Source organism: Chiloscyllium plagiosum, chromosome 13 (genome assembly GCF_004010195.1).
Source record: "Chiloscyllium plagiosum isolate BGI_BamShark_2017 chromosome 13, ASM401019v2, whole genome shotgun sequence".
NCBI classification, from domain to species: Eukaryota; Metazoa; Chordata; class Chondrichthyes; order Orectolobiformes; family Hemiscylliidae; genus Chiloscyllium; species Chiloscyllium plagiosum.
Window position 1 is genome coordinate 63,391,688 of NC_057722.1, and position 23,416 is coordinate 63,415,103.

General features: G+C 41.8%; 1 protein-coding gene across 1 annotated transcript in view; it reads left to right on the forward strand.

Moving 5' to 3' along the window:
- Window positions 1–6,228: 6,228 nt before the first annotated feature.
- The window catches only part of eif2b5 (eukaryotic translation initiation factor 2B, subunit 5 epsilon), a 49,843-nt gene continuing 32,655 nt past the window's right edge, over window positions 6,229–23,416 (forward strand). Inside the window, exons 1-6 of the mRNA XM_043702620.1 lie at window positions 6,229–6,405; window positions 13,021–13,145; window positions 15,186–15,371; window positions 18,091–18,268; window positions 19,553–19,633; window positions 20,639–20,716. Coding sequence (XP_043558555.1) covers window positions 6,253–6,405; window positions 13,021–13,145; window positions 15,186–15,371; window positions 18,091–18,268; window positions 19,553–19,633; window positions 20,639–20,716 — 801 coding nt within the window. The 5' untranslated portion in view covers window positions 6,229–6,252. The remainder of the gene's footprint in view (window positions 6,406–13,020; window positions 13,146–15,185; window positions 15,372–18,090; window positions 18,269–19,552; window positions 19,634–20,638; window positions 20,717–23,416) is intronic.

Genomic DNA, 23,416 nt, shown 5'->3' on the forward strand with positions numbered 1-23,416 from the left:
TTTCCTCATTCCTGAAGAAGGGCTCATGCCCGAAACGTCGATTCTCCTGCTCCTTGGATGCTGCCTGACCTGCTGCGCTTTTCCAGCAACACATTTTCAGCGCTAATTAGGTATAGTCAGCATGGCTTTGTCCGTGATGGGTCATGTCTTACTAACTTGATTGAATTTTTTGAGGAGGTGACAAACGTGATTGATGAGGGTAGACCAGTAGATGTTGTCTACATGAATGTTAGTAAGACTTTTGGCAAGGTCTCTCATGGTAGGAATATCCAGAAGATTAAGATGCATGGGATCCATGGTGACTTGGCCAAGTGGATTCAGAATTGGCTTGCCCATAGAAGGCAAAGGATAGTGGTGGAAGAGTGTTTTTCAGGCTGGAGGACCGTGACTAGTGGTGTTCTGCAGGGATCCATTTTGGTACCACTGCTGTCTGTGACATATATAAATGACTCGGATGAAAATGTGGATGGGTAGGTTAGTAAGTTTGCAGATGATACAAAGATCAATCGAGTTGTGGATAGTGTAGAATGTTGTCAAAGGATACAGCAGGATATAGATCAGTCACAGATATGAGCAGAGATGTGGCAGATGGAGTTTAATCCGTGTAAGTGTATAGTGCTGCACCTTAGGAAATGAAAAAGTTAGAAAAAGAATACAGTTAATGTCAGGACTCTCAACATAAGAATCTTGGGGTTCAAGTCCATAGCTCCCTGAAAGTGACCACGGAAGTCAATAGGGTGTATAGAAGGCATGTGGCATGCTTGGACTTTATGATTAGATTCGCTACAGTGTGGAAACAGGCCCTTTGGCCCAACAAGTCCACACCCACCCTCCGAAGAGCAACCTATCCAGACACATTCCCCTACATTTAACCTGTCTAATGCACCTAATACTATGGGCAATTTAGCATGGCCAATTCACCTAACCTGCACATCTTTGGACTGTGTGAGGAAACCAGAGCACCTGGAGGAAACCCACGCAGACACAGAGAGAATGTGCAAACTCCACACAGACAGTTACCCGAGGCTGGAATCAAACCCAGGTCCCTGGCGCTGTGAGGCTGCAGTGCTAACCACTGAGCCACCGTACCGCCCTTAGTCGGGCAATTAAGTACAACGGTCAGGAGGTCATGTTGCAGCTTTATAAGACTTTGATGAGGCCACACTTAGAGTATTGCATTCAATTCTGATTGCCACATTATAGGAAGGATGCGGAGGCTTTGGAAAAGGTGTAGAAGAGGTTTACCAGAATGTTCCCTGGATGAGAGAGTAGTGCAATAAGGAGAGGCTACAAAAACTCAAGTTGTTTTATCTGGTGTGGCAGAGGCTGATGGGACATTTAGAGTCATAGAGTCATAGAGATGTACAGCATGGAAACAGACCCTTCGATCCAACTTGTCCATGCAAACCAGATATCCCAACTCAATCTGGTCCCACCTGCCAGCCCCCGGTCCATATCCCTCCAAACCCTTCCTATTCATATAACCATCCAGGTGTCTTTTATATGTTGCAATTGTACCAGCCTCCACCATTTCCTCCGGCAGCTCATTCCATACACGTACCACCCTCTGCATGAAAGAGTTGCCCCTTAGGTCTCTTTTGTATCTTTACCCTCTCATCCTAAACCTATGCCCCCTAGTTCTGGATTTTCCCACCCCAGGGAAGAGACTTTGTCTATTTACTCTATCCATGCCCCTCATAATTTTATAAACCTCTATAAGGTCACCCCTCAGCCTCCAACACTCCAGGGAAAACAGCCCCAGCCCATTCAACCTCTCCTGATAGCTCAAATCCTCCAACCCTGGCAACATCCTTATAAATCTTTTCTGAACCCTTTCAAGTTTCACAACATTTTTCCGATAGGAAGGAGACCAGAATTGCACGCAATATTCAAACAGTGGCCTAACCAATGTCCTGTACAGCCGCAACATGACCTCCCATTTCCTGTACTCAATACTCTGACCAATAAAGGAAAGCATACCAAACGCCTTCCTCACTATCCTATCTACCTGCAACTCTACTTTCAAGGAGCTATGAACCTGCACTCCAAAGTCTCTTTGTTCAGCAACACTCCCTAGGACCTTACCATTAAGTGTATATGTCCTGCTAAGATTTGCTTTCACAAAATGCAGCACCTCACATTTATCTAAAATAAACTCCACCTGCCAATTCTCAATCCATTGGCCCATCTGATCAAAGTCCCATGTAATCTGAGGTAACCTCCTTCACTGTTCACGACACCTCCAATTTCAGTGTCATCTGAAAACTTACTAAATATACCTCTTATGCTCACATCCAAATCATTTATACAAGTGATGAAAAGTAATGGATCCTTGTGGCACTCCACTGGTCACAGGCCTCCAGTCCAAAAAGCAACCTTTTTCTACCTTTGTCTTCTACCTTTGAGCCAGTTCTGTATCCAAATGGCTAGTTCTCCCTGTATTTCATGAGATAAATCCTTGCTAACCAGTGTCCCATGGGGAACCTTGTCAAACGCCTTACTGAAGTCCATATAATCGCATCTACCGCTCTGCCCTCATCAATCCTCTTTGTTACTTCCTCAAAAAAACTCAATCAAGTTTGTGAGACATGATTTCCCACGCCAAAGCCATGTTGACTATCCCTAACCAGTCCGTGCCTTTCCAAATACATGTACATCCTGTCCCTCAGGATTCCCTCCAACAATTTGCCCACCATCGATGTCTGGCTCACTGGTCTATAGTTCCCTGGCTTATCCTTACCACCTTTCTTAAACAGTGGCTGATTGAAGTCTATAAAATTATGAAATGCATAGAGTTGAAATGTCTAAAATATGGGATTTGCATTAATATAAGAGGGGCAAGTTCAAAGGAGATGTGAGGTGCAAGTTTATTACACCAAGGGTGGTAGGATTCTGGAACGTACTACCAGGGGTGGTAGTGGAGACAGATATGATGGGGGTGTTTAAGAGATTTTTAGATAAGCGGATGAACATGCAAGAAATGAAGGGATAGAGAAGGGCACGCAGAAGGGTTTAGTTAAATTTGGCATCATAATTGGTACAACATCATGGGTCTAAGGGCCTGTTCCTGCTATGCTGTACTGTTCTATGTGCTGTGTTCTAAACCCCAACTGCCGCTCCTCAGCCTATCGACCAAATTGATGAAGATCTCTTTGTAATTTTAGAAAATCTTCCTCACTGTCGACTATACTACTAATTTACGTTATGTCCAAAATTGATTTTCTGACCTTTTTTAAAAGAAATGTTTTCTCCACAGATGGGAAAATTAAAATTTCTGCTGTCTAACTCCACTTTAAAATCCAAATTCACAAATAATAACCACATACTGCAAATCTAATCACAAGCCGCTCATCACCATCTTTTCAAGAACAATTAGTGTTGAGGAGAAAATTGTCATTTTGATGAAGGGTCACTGGACCCAAAATGCTGACTCTGCTTTCTCCCCACAGATGCTGTCAGACCTGTTGAGTTTCTCCAACAATTTCTGTTTTTGCTTCAGATATCCAACATCCATGGTTTTTTTTGGTTCTTTGATTTTGAGTGACAAAATGCTGGTCTAGTCAGCAATGCCAAATTCCTGTGAATTGATTTAAAGAAAAGTAATATCAGTGAAGGAGAAACAAATATTTTATAGAACATATATATATCCAACTTTGACTGTGGCAAATTTCTGTCCTCACACCATATGCAATGCTTAGCATTGTCAGAAGAGATCAGGATTATCACAGGACATTCAAAAAGTTTAATTTGACATAATTAAATTATGATATAATTTACTTCATTATTCAGTCAGTATGCAAATGTCCTGCTGGTTTATTTACTAATTTGTTTTGCTCAGAGAAGGTTGGATTCTGTGAGGATACATACGGAGTTACCTGTATGCAAATTCTTACATGTTCGTGCCCTTCCCTCTCTCATGCCAGCCAAACAAGATCCCTAACATCTCCAAATTTCTCCAATTCTGACCATTACTCCCCCCCTCCCACCATTCCGACTGCATCTTTAGCAACCTTGACCCAATGTTGAAAATCCTTCCATAAACGTTAAAAATCACACAACACCAGGTTATAGTCCAACAGATTTAATTGGAAGCACTAGCTTTCGGAGCACTGCTCCTTCATCAGGTGGTTGAGGAGGATACAATTGTAAGACACACAATTTATAGCAAAAGTTTACAGTGCGATGTAACTGAAGTTATACATTGAAAAATACCTTGATTGTTTGTTAAGTCTCTTATCTGTTAGAATGACCATGTTAGTTTCACTTCTTTCATATGTAAATCACAAAACTTTTTTTAAAAAGTTACATCCTCAGGTTAACTTTAATAATTGGTGTCAGCCCAGATAATGTGTTGAAGGTGTTCGCCCCCTGTGTGCTGTTGTCTGTGCCATAATGTTTAGACTGATTCTAATCTAAAAAATGAGTTAACAGAGTCTTACATGGATTCTGGATCAGTGGTGCTGGAAGAGCCGTTGGATGCTGCCTGAATTGCTGTGCTCTTCCAGCACGACTGATCCAGAATCTGGTTTCCAGCATCTGCAGTTATTGTTTTTACCTCGTAGAGTCTGACATGGATTCATGCAGTTTTTGAACAAAGTACAATGTAACTCTGCAAGTACAAATTCACCCCACAAATGTATATGTGTATGGGTGCTTGTGGGTTTTTGCGTGTGTGTGTGTGTATGTATGTGTCTGGGGTGAGGGGTTCTGAGTGTCTGTGAGAGAGAGTGTATATGTGTGTGTGTGTCTGTGAGTGTAAAGGGGTCTAAATCTGTGAGAAGGTGCATGTGTGAGTGTGGGAGAGTGTGTGTCTGCAGGAGTGTATCTGTGTGCGTGTGTGTCCTCATGCAACTCAGTCAACGTTGTCTATCTCATACACTGCAAGCAAGGACGCCCTGAGGCACGGTACATTGATGAAACCGAGCAGAGGCTACGGCAACGGATGAATGGGCACCGCACAACAATCAACAGACAGGAGTGTTCCCTCCCAGTTGGAGAACACTTCAACGGTCCAGGACATTAGACCTCAGATCTTCAGGTGACCATCCTCCAAGGTGGACTTCGAGACAGGCAGCAGCGAAAAGTGGTCAAGCAGAGGCTGATAGCTAAGTTCGGGAGACATAGGGACGGCCTCAACCGGGACCTTGGGTTCATGTCGCACTACAGGTGACCACCATTGCACTATACACATACATACAGACACTCCTACACACACACTCACACACACTCATACAGACACACACACTCCCACATGCACCCTCTCATGGACTTAGACCCCTTTACACTCACAGATACACATATATACACTCTCTCTCACAGACAATCACAATTCCCCACCCCAGACACACACACGCAAACACACATGCCACATGTCTCAGATGCAAGGGAAAGTCAAAGTTGCTTAATGGATACACAGCAGAATGTTTATCGGCACCTTTAAGATAGGTAAAAACAATGACTGCAGATGCTGGAAACCAGATTCTTGAAGTCCACATTGATGCCCTGTGGTTGAAGTGTTCCAAGGCGGAAGATGAGGCGTTCTTCCTCCAGGCATCTGGTGGTGAGGGACGGCGGTGAAGGAAGCCCAGGACCTCCATGTCCTCGGCAGAGTGGGAGGGGGAGTTGAAACGTTGGGCCATGGGGCGGTTTGGTTGATTGGTGCGGGTGTCTCGGAGATGTTCCCTGAAGCGCTCTGCTAGGAGGCGTCCAGTCTCCCAATTGTAGAGGAGACCGCATCGGGAGCAACAGATACAATAAATGATATTGGGGGATGTGCAGGTAAAACTTTGATGGATGTGGAAGGCTCCTTTCGGGCCTTGGATGGAGATGAGGGAGGAGGTGTGGGTGCAGGTTTTGCAATTCCTGGTGCCTGGATGGGAGGGTGGGTTGTAGGGGGGCTGGCCTTTATTCCTGACGAAGGGCTTTTGCCCAAAACGTCGATTTTAAGGCACCTTTAAGATGTTGATCGACCTGCCCTGTACATCCAGCATTTTATCTTTTTTTTTTCACAGATTTTTTGAACATTCGACTCTGACCCTGTCACTGCAGGGAGCTTGACACGTTTTGAAGTAGAACGTGAAAGCGTGGTTTGCTCCCTCTGGCGATCCGTCACCTTCCCTTTACAAAGATGGCGTCAGCGCGCCGGGCCGTTCAAGCACAGAGGCAGGACGGGGCCCCACTGTACCAAGATGGCGGGAGCGCGCTGAGCCAATGGGAGAGAGGGGCAAGACCGGAGACTCCACCCTCTTCAAAATGGCGGCGAAGCAGAAAGCGGGTCGGAGAGCGGCTCCTGGTCCGGGCCGCGAGGCTGAGGGGGAGACTGAGCAGGTGCTGCCGCTCCAAGCGGTGCTGGTGGCAGACAGCTTCAATCGGAGGTTCTTCCCCATCACCAAGGACCTGCCCCGGGTGAGTGAGGAGTTGGAGGGGGCTGGCGATCAGAGGCTGAGGAGGAATATTCCCCACCCCCGCCAAACACTAACAGGTGGCTGCGGGTCTCACTGCCTCTTTAATGCCCCACTCCCTACACCTCCTCCCAGTACACAGTAATAACATGGTTCACATTAGACAAGCGTTTTATTCCAGATTTTGCTTTTTAAAAAAAATCAGATTCCACCATCTACGGTGGTGGGGTTTGAACCCACATCCCCAGAACATTGGAATGGGTTTCTGAATTACCAACCCAAGTGACATCTTCACTATATCACTGCCTCCCCAATTGCTTTCACCTTCCAGCCCTCTTGCCTGTCATTTCTTTTCCTGCCCCTACCTCACTGCCCATTCCTTTGCTGCTCCAATTTTCCTATCTCTTTGTCCTTGATCACCGCCCCTGCCTTTGCAAAGTGAACCCAATTTTGATCTGACATGGAATCTCCTTGGGTTGGGCAGCATTATCATTAAGTCGTTAAGGATGGAGGACAGAACAGCAGTTGGCCTGGTGTCAAGAGAATCAGCCAGAACTTTCCTCTTCAGTGATTTCTGATGAAAATCCAAGTTTGTGAACATGGCTTGAAGAAAGCTTGGTATGTAATGGCCATGTAGCTGAATAGTCTGTCAAGACTTCCAATTTATGTGGTAGTATGTGGAATTTGCTGCCTTGAATGAGTTATTGAAAGATGATGCTAGGCTCTTTCCCTTTGCCTTTAAAAAAGGGTAGTGTGTTTGGTAAAAATGAAAGGCCAACAGCAGATTATCAAGTCAGGAAAGCTTGAATATATAGCCTGGCACGCAACAGCTGCTTGAATTTCTGATGGCTTTTCCTGTTACTTTGACAGATAAGTGTTTCCATAAAAGAGAACACCAGTTTACAGTCTAAGTTAATGTTGTCTTGCGTCACATTAGACCAAGTCCCATTTTGCACAACAATTTTTAAAAAACTGTAAATGTAGTTGGTGTTGGAGGGATGATGGAAGCATTGCCTTTCTGTTGTGCTTTCCTTGTTTTGAAGACACTTGACTCTCTTAAATTTTTGAAATTATTGATGAGATATTTAGTAATATTCAAGATGAATAATCCAAGTGAGAAAAAAAGACTTTGCCTGTGGCTAAATAAGAAAATTAAGGATGACACTATTAAATACAAAGAAACACCGTCCAAATCTGTAAAACATAGAAGTAAGATAGATTGTTTAACAGACTGTAATCCATGACTAAAAAGATAATGAAGAGACAGAAAGCAGAGCATGCAAGAAAGCTAGCTAGTGATATAAAATATTAGTAATAAGAGTTTCTAGAAGTATTTGAACAGGAAATTAGCAATGAAAGATAGCATTTATCCTTGAGAGAGTGTCTGGGGAATTGATAATGGAAAACAGAGATGGCAGGTGTTTTGTGTCTGTCTTTTTGGTAGAAGATTTGAAATGCTTCCCCAAACATAATTTAAAGTCCATAAATTATAGACAGGATTGAATTCATCACAATCACCATGACTAATGTTATGAAGTTGAAGACATGCATTTTACCTTTATAAGAGAATGCTGTTCTGAACTAAGAGCTTACAAGCACCTGGGTTTATGACTAAATGGCAGTCCCAGAGTGAAAATTAAAAATATGTAACATTTGGCTGTGAAATGAATACCTGAGGTTTGGTTGCTGTTTTGACAGCAATTCAAATTTAACCAATCAGTTAAAATTATGCCTCATGATACTAAAACCCAACCAAGTTTGAATTTATTGTATAGCCAATATCAAACCAATGAGACAATCCGATGTTGGAAGGGGTTATAAAATTGGTCCTTTTGAAAATTGGTCAGCGAGCAATTGCCATCAAGACAGGAATGCCTGGAGATCTAACATCTTGCTTTCCAAGAAATGAGGAAACGGTCTCTATCAAAGGTACCTTTTTTGTATGAAACATACTCGCAGTAAAAGGGAAGATGATGGCCCAGGGAATTCAGCAGCCGGAAGAGTGAAATCACAGAAGATAACAGTGGCTGTGTGGTTTTGAAATTAAGTTGATGGAAGTTTAATAAGTGTCTTATTGGAATAGCATATTGGAATAGCAGATAGTAAGCAGTTAAGAGAAAAGTGGGCTTAGAGTTGTGAATAGTTGTTTACTGTTAGAGTTAAAAAATAATGTTATTTTCTTTAAATAGTGGAATTTGGGATTTCTTTGTCACTCATATTTTAACAGAGGTGAGCTTGTCTGGGTGTTAGGGTTTAAGTAACAGAAGGGTTCATCTCTGTGTCATAATACAAGGGAAAAGCTGAGAGGAAAACTAGGACAAGATGTCCTACATCCTCTGACCTTGAAATAATTGACTGTACAGATAATGGACGCATTGGTTATAATCTTCCAAAATTCTTCAGATTATGGAAGTGTTCTAGTGGACTGGGAAAAAGAAGGAAATTCAGGAAAGGATGCAGACCGAGCTGAAAGCATGAAACTCTAGATCAATTAAATGATTACCCATGTCAAAGGGTAGTGCTCACATCCATTATTATAGCAGGATCACTGTGTGATCAAACAGTACCAACATGGCTTTGTGAAAAGGAAATCATGTTTAATTAATTTATTAAGAGTTTTTGACGGTTCATAGTGGATGGACAGGAACCTGTAGATGTGGTACACTTGGATTTCCGGAAAGCATTTCATTAGGGCATTATGTCTTTTTCATTTGTGACTTTTAAGATGTGGATTGAAGTAAAAAGTGCTATTTTAACCTCCGTGTTTGGAAGGATGGCTGCAGTTTTGAAAAGTAAGTAAGCTAACATGCATGCCAAGCATAACAAACAACGGTTTGAACAAGCAGTAAATGAAGTTTGATTTGCAGACGATTTGGAGCTAAGGGTCTGTACTGAAGCACTTTGCTGGCTACAGGAAGTTGATTGGTCTATAGACTAGTGGCTAATTAACAACAGCAGTGATCTTTTTCCCTACCAACAATTCTAATTGGTTCTCTGGTAACTGAACAGCTTGGAGCAAGTTAGAGGTTACAGAGTTCTTACCCAGCTTGGAAGCAGTCCTCTGTTTCCTGCAGTCAAAGCTCACTGTAAACCTGCAGCAAACCAGTTTCTTTCCTGCAACAATTGTTGTAAGCAGTGACTTTTAACTGATGAGTCAGCAACTATTTTTTAAGTGACCGGCCATCTTGTGTCTATCATTAACTCGTGGAAGTAAATGAAGGAGGACGACTGAAGCAACCCATTGGTCAGCAGAGAATTTATGACGATCATTTTAACAACTATAACTGGGGAAAAAACTCTAGAATTATAGAGTCATATCCTTCGCTCCAACAAGTCCATGCAGACCATAATCCCAAACTAAACTAGTCTCACGTGCCTGCTGCTTGATCCATATCCGTCCAGACGTTCCTTATTCACGGACTAATCCAAATGTTGTAACTGTACCCACATCCACCACTTTCTCTGGAAGTTCATTCCACACATGAACCACTCTATGTAAAAAAAACAAATTGCCCCTTGAGTCTTTTTTTAAATCTTTCTCCCCTCACCTTAAAAATATGCCATCGAGTCTTGAAATCTCCCACCCTAGGAAAAAGACACCTGCCATTCACCTTATCTATACCCCGCATTATTTTATAAACCTCGATAAGGTTACCCCCAATGTCTAATACCAGAGTGAAAAAAGTCCCAGCCTATCCAGCCTCTCCTTCTAACTCAAACTGTCTATTCCCAGCAACATCATGGTAACCCTTTTCTGAACTCTCTCCAGCTTAATAATATCCTTCCTTGTAAAAAGAGATCAGAACTGGACACGTAGCTTCAGAAGAGGCCGCACCAACGTCATGTACTGCCTTAACATAATGTTTCAACTCCTATACTCAAAGGTCTGAGCAATGAAGGAAAGCACGCCAAATGCCTCCTTAACCACCCTTTCTGAATGTGATTTAAACTTTAAAGAATTATGTACCCAAAACCGTAGGGCTCTCTCTACTATAACACTACCAAAGGACCTACTTTTAATTGTGTAAGTCTTGCCTTTGTTTGTTTTACCAAAATGCAGTATCTCTCATTTTATCCAAATGACACTCCACCTGTCACTCTTAAACCCATTGACCCAATTAATCAAGAGATGACCACCTTCACTTTCCACAATACCACCCATGACTTGCTGAAGTGTGTGTGTGTGTGTATGTGTATATGCATGTAGGAGTGTATAAAAGATATTAGAGTTTTAAATAATAGAGTTATACTTACCTGAAGTCCAAGTCTAATTGAGTGATTCTTGTTCAGTACAGAACCTTGGTTTCTGCTTTCTGTCAACCAGGATCTGAAAGTCAGACAAACTGGGGAACTTTCGGTACTTGATAAAATCTTTAACTTTTGTGATTAGTGCGGAAGTAGCGAGGCTCAATTTCCAGCATGCCAGTGAGTCCTAGCAATTTAAGAGCCGCATCAAAGGTTACTGCACAAGCTAAAGCCACATTGTACAGGGGAACCTGGGGAAGTTTTACTGCAAATTTCAGAACATTGGTGAGACCATATCTGAAAAAACTATGTTGGGTTTTGGTCTCCCTATTTAAAACAAATATGTTATTAATTCACAGCAGTTCCGAGAACGTTTACTCCATTCAATTGTTCAAATTAGAAGTGGGAACAAGAATGAAAGATTTTAAAATGATTTGCACAAGAATAATCATAATGTGTGAGGGTGGGACCTCTACTTTTTGTCATTTACATAAATGATTTGGATGCGAGCATAAGAGGTACAGTTAGTAAGTTTGCAAATGACACCAAAATTGGACAGCGAAGAGGGTTACCTCAGATTACAACAGGATCTGGACCAGATGGGCCAATGGGCTGAGATGTGGCAGATGGAGTATAATTCAGATAAGTGCAAGGTGCTGCATTTTGGGAAAGCAAATCTTAGCAGGACTTATACACTTAATGGTAAGGTGCTTTGGTTCTGTTCGCCAAGCTGGAAGTTTTTGTTGCAAACGTTTCGTCCCCTGTCTAGGTGACATCCTCAGTGCTTGGGAGCCTCCTGTGAAGCGCTTCTGTGGTGTTTCCTCCGGCATTTATAGAGGATGTCACCTAGACAGGGGACGAAACGTTTGCAACAAAAACTTTCAGCTCGGCGAACAGAACCACAGCAACAAGCACCCGAGCTACAAATTTTCTCACAAACTTTAATGGTAAGGTCCTAGGGAGTGTTGCTGAACAAAGAGACCTTGGAGTGCAGGTTCACAGCTCCTTGAAAGTGGAGTCGCAGGTAGATAGGATAGTGAAGAAGGCGTTTGATAGGCTTTACTTTATTGGTTAGAGTATTGAGTACAGGAGTTGGGAGGTCATGTTGCGGCTGTACAGGACATTGGTTAGGCCACTGTTGGAATATTGCGAGCAATTTTGTTCTTCCTATCGGAAAGATGTTGTGAAACTTGAAAGGGTTCAGAAAAGATTTACAAGGATGTTGCCAGGGTTGGAGGATCTCAGCTACAGGGAGAGACTGAACAGGCTGGGGTTGTTTTCCCTGGAGCGTCGGAGGCAAAGGGGTGACCTTATAGAAGTTTACAAAATTATGAGGGGCATGGATAGGGTAAATAGACAAAGTCTTTTCCCTGGGGTCGGGGAGTCCAGAACCAGAGGGCATAGGTTTAGGGTGAGAGGGGAAGGATATAAAAGAGACCTAAGGGGCAACTTTTTCATGCAGAGGGTGGTATGTGTATGGAATGAGCTGCCAGAGGATGTGGTGGAGGCTGGTACAATTGCAACATTTAAGAGGCATTTGGATGGTTATATGAATAGGAAGGGTTTGGAGGGATATGGGCCAGGTGCTGTCAGCTGGAACTAAATTAGGTTGGGATATCGGGTCGGCATAGACAGGTTGGACCGAATGGTCTGTTTCCATGCTGTTCATCTCTATGACTCTATGTATGGGAAAAGTCAGGAGATTGGCTCTCAATAATTATGTTTATATGGCCAAATGAACTCTTCCTGCACCATAAAATGTCTGTGAATCCTTCCTGGGATGAAAGGTTTGTCCTATGAAGATGTGTTGAACAGTTGGGGTATATATGTATTGGTATTTAGAAGAATGAGAAAGAATCTTCTTGAATTGTACAGAAGCTTGAAGGAATTGGATAGGCTGGATAGCAGGAGGACGTTTTCTACAGTTAGAGAGACTAAAACTGAGACAGAGTTTAAGAAGAAGAGGTATCCCTTTTAACACAGATGAGAATTTGTTTTCTCTCTCAGGTTTGTTACAGTGGAACCATGAATTGCAATGATTCAAGAAGACAGCTCACTATCACCTTCTCAAGAGCAACTAGGTACGGGCAACTGGTGACACTCATTTCCCATGAGTGAATTAAAAAATGTTGTCCACAGGGTGCTGTCACCAGCCCCTCAGGAAATGGAGCCACTTTATTTGTCACCTGTTTTCATGAAGGGCAGATCTTGTGTTCAGCTGTGTAAGTCTTTTGGAAATGAGGATAGAATGAACCTGTCAATGGTAATCGGTTAGACTGAATCATAGCATCTTAAGGGGCTTTGATACAGTGGATGTGGGGTCAGCTGCAACGTTCACACATATAAAATGAAATTGTCTTATGTTTTGCTGTAGGCCTTGATCCCTCTTGCGAACGTGGCGATGATTGACTACAGCCTGGAGTTCCTTACAGCGACAGGTGTCCAGGAAACCTACATCTTCTGCTGTTGGATGGCCCAGAAAATCAAGGAACACATTCAGTAATGAAAACTTATAAAATTTGCAAATGGAACTTGTGCCATAAACTATGGCACACAGAAAGCTGAACATCTGTAACCATTAGAGACCAGAATCTCTCAACACCTGCCTTTGAAAGAGCTATCCAATTGGTCCATAGCACTGCAAAGTTTTCCTTTTTATCCCATTGAATCTATTTCCAATCTTTTAAAGTAGTTTGTTCCAGGTTATAACTCACTGAATAAAACATTCTCCTCCTCCTCCCTCTCATTTACACACTGACTCTATCACCAATGATGACAGAATAAAATAAAACAAAGAACTGCAGATGTCGGAAATCTGAAACAAAAATAAAGTGCTGGAGAAACTCAGCAGATCTGACAGCATCCGTAAGAGAGAGAAAGAGTTAATGCTTCGAGTCTCGTGACTCATCTGTGATCACATTAATTCATCACCTCAAATTGCTCCTGTATCCAGTGACAAATCTACATCTATCTTATTACACATTAGTCGGCTAGATGCTTGCAATGTGGAAATTCTCCAATGTCTTGGTGCATTTAGGAAGATTCCAGCATAGAAAACAGCAGCTGTTAATCTTTTCTAGAGTCAAGAGTGTGGTGCTGGAAAAGCACAGTAGGTCAGGCAGCATCCGAGGAGCAGAAGTATCGCCATTTCCGGCATAAGCCCTTCATCAGGCTTTTCCAGCATCAAACTCTTGACTCTGATCTCCAGCATCTGCAGTCCTCACTTTCTCCAATGTTTTTCTGGAGGTTGATTGAGAAATAAGTATTGCAAGCTGTCTACTCTTCCCTCATAGGAGCTTTCCTATCTACCTGAGAGAGAAGATGGCACTTCTGACAGTGCAGCATTCTCTTATTGAAATGGAGTGTCAGCCTGAATCATACACTCTGATTTCTCCAGTGCGATTTGAATCCACAAACTTGAGAGGTGAATATGCCAGCTGAGGCAAAGTTGACATTTAGTAAACTAGATGCACTGTCCTTTTCAGTGCTCTGCATTCTCAACACATGCCTGCTCCAAGATTTCTCACTCGTCCTTTTATTGTGGTGTCTCTTTAGTAATTTGTTGACTGTGAAATATTTAGCTATTCCTTAAGGACAAGATAGTGTCTCTCTAGTGGTTTTTCTTTATGACATTTTGTTGTAAGTAACAAAATAGAGATCTGATTTTATGGAAGTGTCCAGATATAAGTAATGCTCTTGTGTTGCCTGGACCCTGGTGCTATGTGAAGGCTGAGCGGAATATGTAAGGATACAGAAAATGCAGGTAACGTTTTGGATCCAGCAACTCCTCTGTAGAACAATAATAAGTCTCTGCCAGCATGCATATTTGATTGAAACTAACTGCAGTCCTCAGCAACATTCCCTGTAATTTTCTTGCAGAGGTTACAGGCAATTTGCTTGGCCAGTTAACTTGTTTTCTGCGTGGCCTTGCATGGTAATTTTACAGGGGCAGTATTCTGTTACAAATGTGGAATGTTGGAATTTAGAATGGGAATGTGTAGAAATAAGTATGGTTTCCTTAACTTTAAAAAAGCAATTGAGTTACATCTACAAGATCCAATCCAAACCTCCCACTGCATGTGCATGGCCTGCACATGATGTTTAGGTTGTTGCATAGTTGCAGAGTTTACAGGTAGCATTGGTCTTCTAGTGACATGAGACTTGATACAGAGGGGTCTTTGGATTAGATCTTGCAGATGTAACTCACCTCTGTTTTTAAGTTGTGTAAAACCAACCTTATTTATAACCTTATTTTGAATTTCGTATTCGACTGATAAATGGCAAAGTTAATTTTGGCATACTTCATTTCCACTCTCCTGCCAGCAGACATGAAACCATTGAACAAGAGGTGACTAAGGTGTGACATCTTTCAGAAAGGTAGAAATGTGGATATGGTAACTAATCAAAGAAAAGAGATGATCAGTAATTGTCAGCAGATGAAAAATATTAACTGAACTAAATCAATGGAGGTAGTATTAAATGTTGTATTAAAGGTAAATTCTCCACCTTTTTAATTGTCTGTTATGTATTCTTCCTCAGGAAATCGAAATGGAGTTGTTCCACATCACCAAACACCATCCACGTCATGAGCTCTGAGTCCTACCGATCATTAGGAGATGTCTTGAGGGATGTGGATGCAAAGTCACTACTTCGCTCAGATTTCATATTAATTTATGGAGATATTGTGTCAAATATCAATGTGTCTAAAGCATTGGAGGAACATAAGTGAGTGAAGTCTTTGGTATAGGTCTTGTTTCTTGGAATAATTAGGCTGTAGTCAACCAGTTATACTTGCCATTGACTGTCATTGGATTAATCTATTTCAGATGCATTATTTTTCTAATTACTTCTACATTGCTCTTTGCTCTTTGTACAAAATACCTCCAATCTACCCATTTGTGAACACACTAATTAGGAGAAGATGGAGGCCACTTGACCTCTTGAGCCTCCTCCACCATGTAGCAAGATCATAGCTGCACTGATTACTCCAAACACCTGCTAACTCCTAGACCTTCCATCCCTTTGCTTATCAAGAACCTGTTTACCTCTGCTTTAAAAATATTTATAGACTCTATTTTTACTGCCTTTTCAAGAAGAGAACTCCAAAGACTTATGACCCTCTGAGATAAGGTCTTTCTTCATCTCTGTCTTAAATTGGTCACCCATTATTTGAAACAGTGATCCATAGTTCTCGATAGTCACAAGTGAGGTGCCGGAAGACTGGAGATTGGCAAATGTGGTGCCACTGTTTAAGAAGGACGGTAAAGACGAGCCAGGAAACTATAGACTGGTGAGCCTGACCTCGGTGGTGGGCAAATTGTTGGAGGGAATCCTGAGGGACAGGATGTACATGTATTTGGAAAGGCAAGGACTGATTCAGGATAGTCAACATGGCTTTGTGCATGGGAAATCATGTCTCACAAACTTGATTGAGTTTTTTGAAGAAGTAACAAAGAAGATTGAGGGCAGAGCAGTAGATGTGATCTATAAGGACTTCAATAAGGCATTCGACAAGGTTCCCCATGGGAGATTGATTAGCAAGGTTAGATCTCATCAAATACAGGGAGAAGTAGCCATTTGGATACAGAACTGGCTCAAAGGTAGAGGACACAGGGTGGTGGTGGAGGGTTGTTTTTCAGACTGGAGGCCTGTGACCAGTGGAGTGCCAGGGATCAGTGCTGGGGCCTCTACTTTTGTCATTTGCATAGCTTCTTTGATGTTATATGCAGTTTTCCATTTTATAAAGCTAAATATTCCATGTCCTTTGTTGAAAATGTTATCAACTTGCTCGTCACCATCAAAGGTTTGTGGTTATGCAGCCTCAGATCCATCTGCTCATGCACTCCCCTCAAAATAGTATGATTCAGATTATACTATCTATCCATCTTGATGCTCCCAAAGTGCACATCGAGCCCATTGCTTTGTATATGCTATCTGTTTGCCTATTTCACTAGTCTGTCTGTTCCTTCCTGAACTGTTTACTACTAATTATTATATTAACCCCAAACTTTGAAAGTGCAGTGCCTATAACAAGTCCAGATCACATGTATAACAAAGACAATGCTACAAATGCAGCACAACAGATGGTGACAGCAGTTGACCATACTACTCATTGAGCCTACTCCACCATTCAGTATGATCATCACTGATCTCGGGCTTCAGCTGTATTTTCCTGCCCACTCCCATATCCTGTGCCTGATGGATACTTCCTTCCGGCCAGAGATAGCTTAACATTCCTACTATCTGCCACCTTTTACAAACATACAAATTAGGAGCAGGATTAGGCCATTTGGTTTCTCAAGCAAGTGCAGCTTTCAATAAGATCTTGGCTGATCTGTTTATGCTTTGCATTCCACAATCCCATCTACCTCTGATAACGTTTGGTTTTCTTGCCTAACAAGAATCCACCTTAAAAATATTCAGTTGTCCCACTTGCTTCTGAGGCAGGGTGTGCCAAAGCCATTCAATGCCTTTGAGAGAAAATTCTCCTCATCTCTGTCCTAAAAGGGCTGTCCCTAATTTTTAAACAGCTTCCTTTAGTTCTGGACTTACCTGCAAGATCTTTTCCCCATTCACCTGATCCAAACCATACAAGAGCTGAGATACTTAAATCAGGTTATCCATCACTCTAAACTTGAGTGGAAACAAGCTGAGCCTGTCCAATCTCTCCTCAGAAGGCAACCTGTTCTTTCCAGCTATCAACCGAATAAATCTTCTCTGAACTGCCTCCAATGCCTTAGTCTTTCATTTAAATAAGGAGACTAAAACTGCATTGGTCTCATCAATGCACCGTATAAGTGAAGCATTACGTTTCACGTTCAATTTTTCTAGTAATAAAATACTAATTTCTTGCTGCTCCTGAATGCTAATGTTTTGTGATTCATGCACTAGAATATCGGGATCCCTCTGCACCTCAAAATTCTGCAGTTCTATTCAAATAGTTCTATCTTTTTATACTTCCTGCCAAAATGAGTAAGTCTACATTTTCCCACATTATGCTTCATCTGCTAGATTTTTGACCACTCACTTATTCTTCATCTGCAATCTTCTTATAACCACGTCCTATTTTCTTTAACTATTTGAATACTAAATTGTCACTAATCCTTTAATCTCATGCTTCCAATTCCAAGTAAATCTGATATGTGTTGGTTTATAAAGTGTTCTGTTGTAGTACATACATATTTAACATCTACTGTACTACCTTCCTCAACCGTCCCACTTCCACACTCATGATTAGATATTGGGAATGTCCTGAATCTGAATCACAGATAAGCATCTACATGTCTGAGACAACAACAACAAAAAGCAGACCCAGATTTGTTAACACATCTGCTCAGTTTGATAACTTAACCTCATGGAAGTGGAATCCACTAAAACTTCAGACCATTCTTGCAGCTCTTTATGACTGCTTGTATTGTGTCCCCTTGTGTCTGGTTTTATGTAGGGCACGGCGAAAGCTGGAGAAGAATGTATCTGTTATGACAATGATTTTCAAAGAGTCATCGCCGGGGCACAGGACAAGGTGTCAAGAGGATGACATTATTGCAGTCATGGACAGCAAAACAAGCCGTGTGCTGCACTATCAGAAAGCCCATAATCTGAAGAAATTCCAATTTCCCATGGTACGTATCATTGAATAACCCAGCAATTAATCCCCTTTTGCTGAAATACTTCCTCATAGACCTTATCCTAACAGTTGTTGCAAATATAATTTGCCAAAACCATAAGGTGGATGAATTGGCCTCTGAAGGTGTCAGTACTCTCCACCTTCCCACTGCATGGAAGACTGGCAACGTGGGACATGTGCAACTTGTTTTGATTCCTTTCTCACAATCAGGAAAACATGAGCAGCTGATGGCATCTTCAGGCAGTTTCAATTAGATATTCAAATTGTTAACAGTGGGCAGGCTGTGGAATGATGCAGGCGTATGGCAGTTGGTCGATGCAGTTTGAGTACCTGACACTGCCTGAAATCAATTGAGTTTTAAATTGCTAAACACTTAACTGAAATGCACAAATGCTGAGCTTGGTTCATGTATTTAAATGGGAGTTTTGTAATTGAAGTCTGCATTAACGTTAAACAGATGCGTGCCTCTAAAATACTGAGGCATAGGCCTATCGCTGTAAGGCAGGGGGCACCGGCCTCGATTAACTTACCTTTTTGCTACATCACTGAAGGTCTGGGTATGCGTCCAAAAGTCTATGAATAACATGGACATTATAAATATTGGGACTAAATTTCTTTGACTTTGGAATAGGTCTGAAGGGCTTTTGTTGTCTCTGCATTTTTTTTGGTCTATGATAGATCCATTTCAGTGTTTTACAGCTTCCAAACTGCAGCTGCAACTAGTTGCACCCCAGCTGACCTTTATGTAAAGGGTAGAAGCTGTGCCAGAGATATACAGAGCCCTGGCTGAAACACATCTGGAACAATGTGTTCAGTTCTGGGTGTCACATTTTAGGAAGAATGGACTGGCTTTGGTGGGGTTGCAGTGTGGTTTTACCGGAATGATGCATGGGCATGAAACTTTTTTGATGAGGGAGCAAATTCATTACGTTTATCCTAATAATTGTACTGCATGTCTACCATCACACTTTCCTAAAGCCTTATTCACAAATTACTGTAGGTTTCCATCTGACTGTTGCAGCTTTTCATTTTGGCATTCGGTCAAGTTATTATCTTTGACACAAGATGTGTATGGGAGGACGCAATGTGGCGGGATGGGGGTCACTGATAAAGTTTAAAGCAAACTTTAATTTTTATCCACCTTTTAATTTTTGTCACTAATAGCTCAGTTTATCCACTAATGAGGCAGCCATTCTCAAGAACAGTCTGTGTAGGCCACTTGGCTTCTAATGTGAGAGGATGTTTTAGTTCAATGCTGTTCGTATCTTGTTTTCTCCAGCACGTGTTCCACAGCAGCACAGATGAGATTGAAATCCGCCATGATCTTCTGGACTGTCATATAAGCATCTGTTCACCACAGGTCAGTGAAGACGTGTCCTGATTATTTCACAGGAGAGGGCTTGGGATGATCAGTATCTCCACTGCAGTAGCAATGGAACTTTTGCAATATGTGTGCAAAACTAATTAAAGTAGAAATAAGGATTTACATTTATATTATTTAGTATTTCCAGGACACAAACAGATCATTTGGCCCAGCTGGTCTTTGTCTGTGTTTACACTCCACAAAAGCCTCCTCCCGCCCTACTCCATCACACCCTATCTGAATGTCTTTCTATTTGTTTTACCCTCAAGTATTCATCCAACTTGTTCTTAAATGTATCTGTACCATTCACCCAAAAGACAGCATATGATAAGGATTCTACATTCTAACCATTCTCTGTATCAAGTAGATTCTCCTGAATTCCACATTAGATTTATTAGTAATGATCATTGTTTGTGGACTCTCGCTTTGGACTTCCTCACAAGTGGACAGATCTTTTCGGCTTCTACCCTATCAATCCCATTCTCCATTAGTTCATCCCCCAACCTTCGCTTTCCTGGAGAAAAATCCTTCCTGATAGGTAGGGCTTCTTAGTTCTGGTAAATTGAGCATGTGATCAGTCATTTTTGTAAAATAGGGAACAACCAAACCTTACACACCTGCCTTTAGACGCATAGAGACCCTTAAATCTTTTTTAATCTTCTATTTGTATGCCAGGCAAGCAAACATATTCACTTGCTGTGGAGAAGGGTGCCTGCAATTTAAAATGTTGCAGATTAGAAACCAAGGTGAATAGTGGAGAATGTGGCAATTCCAGCATTTTTCACTTCAATCAGGTCCATAAAGTCAGGAAGTGATAAGATCAGTGTTTCAGTTTGAAAGCTTGCTTCAGTTTGAAAGCTTGCTTCAGTCCTGAAGGAGATTGCTAATGCGGCCCCTATTTTTTATCTCTCCTAACTGTTGAAGGGATTCCCTTGAATTTCCAAAAGGCTGTGTTTATATTTCAGTGTTTTTGCAGTCTCTAATATTGAGTTTACTTCCCAGGTTGCAGAGCTGTTCACTGATAACTTTGACTACCAAACCAGGGATGACTTTGTGCGTGGGATACTTGTTAATGAAGAGGTGAGTCTTCAATATGATACTTGGCTGTATTTAAAATTTAGTAGTAGGTCGTGGATTTACAGTCCTGTAAATCCAGCTTCAGTCTCTCTGTTCGCTCCTCCTTTGGCAGGTTTTAGATATCGTACCATTAGATAACATTCTGCAGTTATCTTGGTTCTCTTCCCTCCCTCTTCATGTGTGTAGATTGATGCTTGACTGTTATAGGTTGTTATACTAGCCAAGACTCTGGCAAAACATGGTGTCGATAACAAGTTGGAATAAGGCATCACAGGAGTGATGGTACTGTAGGATGGTGAAGCAACCCAGCAATGTGGAAAGTTTTCCAACTAGGTCCTGACTACAAAAAGTAGGCCAATTCAAATCCCACTGATTATCAGGTCGTTAGTCTACTCTCAATTGCCAGCAAAGTGATGGAAGGTGTCATTGACAGTACTGTCAAAGAGCACTTACTTCTAACCTGAATACCAATGCTTTGTTTGGGTTGTTGCAGGGTCACTTGGCTTTTGATCTCATTATAGTCAAGGTAAGAGCTGTACTTCAGAGTTGAGATGAAAATGACTGACTTGACATCAAGGTAGCATTTAGCAGAGTTTGGCATCTATAAGGCTTAACAAAACTGAAATCAATGGGCATGATGAAGTGGGTGGTGTGGATGTTGGGGAGGACAGGGTCAATTTTCCAATCGTTGGACTCCTATCTGGCACCAAGAAAGATGTTTGAGGTTCTTGGAGGCCAATCATTTCGGTCCTAGAACATCTCTGCAGGAGTTCCTCAAGATATTGCCCTCAGCCCAACCATCTTCAGCTGCTTTGTCAATGACCTTCCCTCCATCATAAAGTCAGAATTGGGTATATATTTGATTATGATTGCACAATGTTCAGTGCTATTTGAAATTCCACAGCCAATAGAGTGGTCTGTTCCTCCAAGCAACATTCAGGCTTGACAAGTAACATGCTATAGAAATGGCAAGCAGTGACCATCTCAAATGAGAGGATCTAACCAATCTCTCCTTGATGTTCAACAGCATTACCATCCCTAAATGAGTCACTATTAACATCCTGGGAATTTACCATTGATTAATAATTGAACTGGACGAGCCATGCAAATACTCTAGCTATAAGAGTCGATCAGAGGTTGGGAATTCTGTGGCAAATATCTCACGTACCATATCCCCAAAGCATGTCCACCATTATCTGCAAGGCACAAGTTTGGAGTATGAAGAATGCCTTCCAGTTGCTGACATGAGTGTGGACTCGGTAACACACAGGAAGTTAGACACCATATAGGACAAAGCAATTAACTTATTAGGCACATCACCCAACACTTGAACAATTCACCTTCTTTACCACCGACACTCTGGCTGCAGCATGTACTATCTTAAGATGCTTTGCAACAAATTAATTGCTATTTTTGAAAGCACTTCCCAAAAGGTGACCTTTACTAGAAAAACAAAGGGAGCAGATCCATGGGAGCACCATCATCTGCAAGTTCTCAATCACGTTATACATCATACTGACTTAGAACTGTATCACTGACCTATCAGTATCACCAAATTAAAATTCTGTACTCCTTCCTTAACAGTACTTTGGGAATATCTACACAGCATGGCCTGCAACATGATGTGGAGATGCCAGTGTTGAACTGGGATGGATTAAGTCCGAAGACTTATGACACCAGGTTATAGTCCAGCAGGTTTATTTAAAATCACAAGCTTTCAGTGCGTTGCTCCTTCATGAGGTGAAGTGGAGGGAAGTGCACAGGCACAGAATATACAGACTATTCTGTGCCTGTGCGTTTTCCTCCACTTCAACTGATGGAGGGAAGGTCATTGACAAAGCAACTAAAGATGGTTGGACTGAGGGCAATATCTCAGGTGTTGTGCGATTCCTGACTTTGGCCTACAACAACTCAAGATGGTGATTCACCACTCTCTTCCACAGGAAGTTGATATCAATTATTCACTGGCTATACCAGTGATGCTCATTAGATAAGCAACCAACTGAAGACCAGTGGTCCACCATGCCTACACTTTGCATTATATACTAAATATGTACTAAACTTTATCTTCCATGTTGTCTGCCTGTTTTTCCAGTCTATGTTCTCCAGAAATGTCATCATTTAGAAGACTTCCAAGTTTCATAATATCTGCAGACTTTAAAATGATGCTGTCTAGTAGACCCGATTCATTAACATGATTAATGTCCATGAATAGCAAATGTGGTTCCCTTATTCAAGAAGGAGAGTAGGGATAACCCTTGTAACTATAGGTCGGTGAGTCTCACTTCTGTTGTGGGCAAAGTCTTAGAGAGAATTGTAAGGGATAGGATTTATGAACATCTGGATAGGAATAATGTGAAGGGCAGGTCACCTTATTGAATTCTTTGAGAAGGTGACTAAGGAGGTGGACGAGGGGAAAGTGGTAGATGTGGTGTATATGGATTTTAGTAAGGCGTTTGATAAGGTTCCCCATGGTAGACTACTGCAAAAAATACGGAGGTATGGCATTGAGGGTGAGCTGGAGATTTGGATTAGGAATTGGCTGGCTGGAAGAAGACAGAGGATAGTAGTTGATGGCAAAGGTTCATCTTGGAGTGCCGTCACTAGCGGTGTTCCGCAAGGATCTGTTTTGGGACCATTGCTGTTTGTCATTTTTATAAATGACCTGGAGGAGCAGTTAGAAGGTTGGCTGAGCAAGTTTGC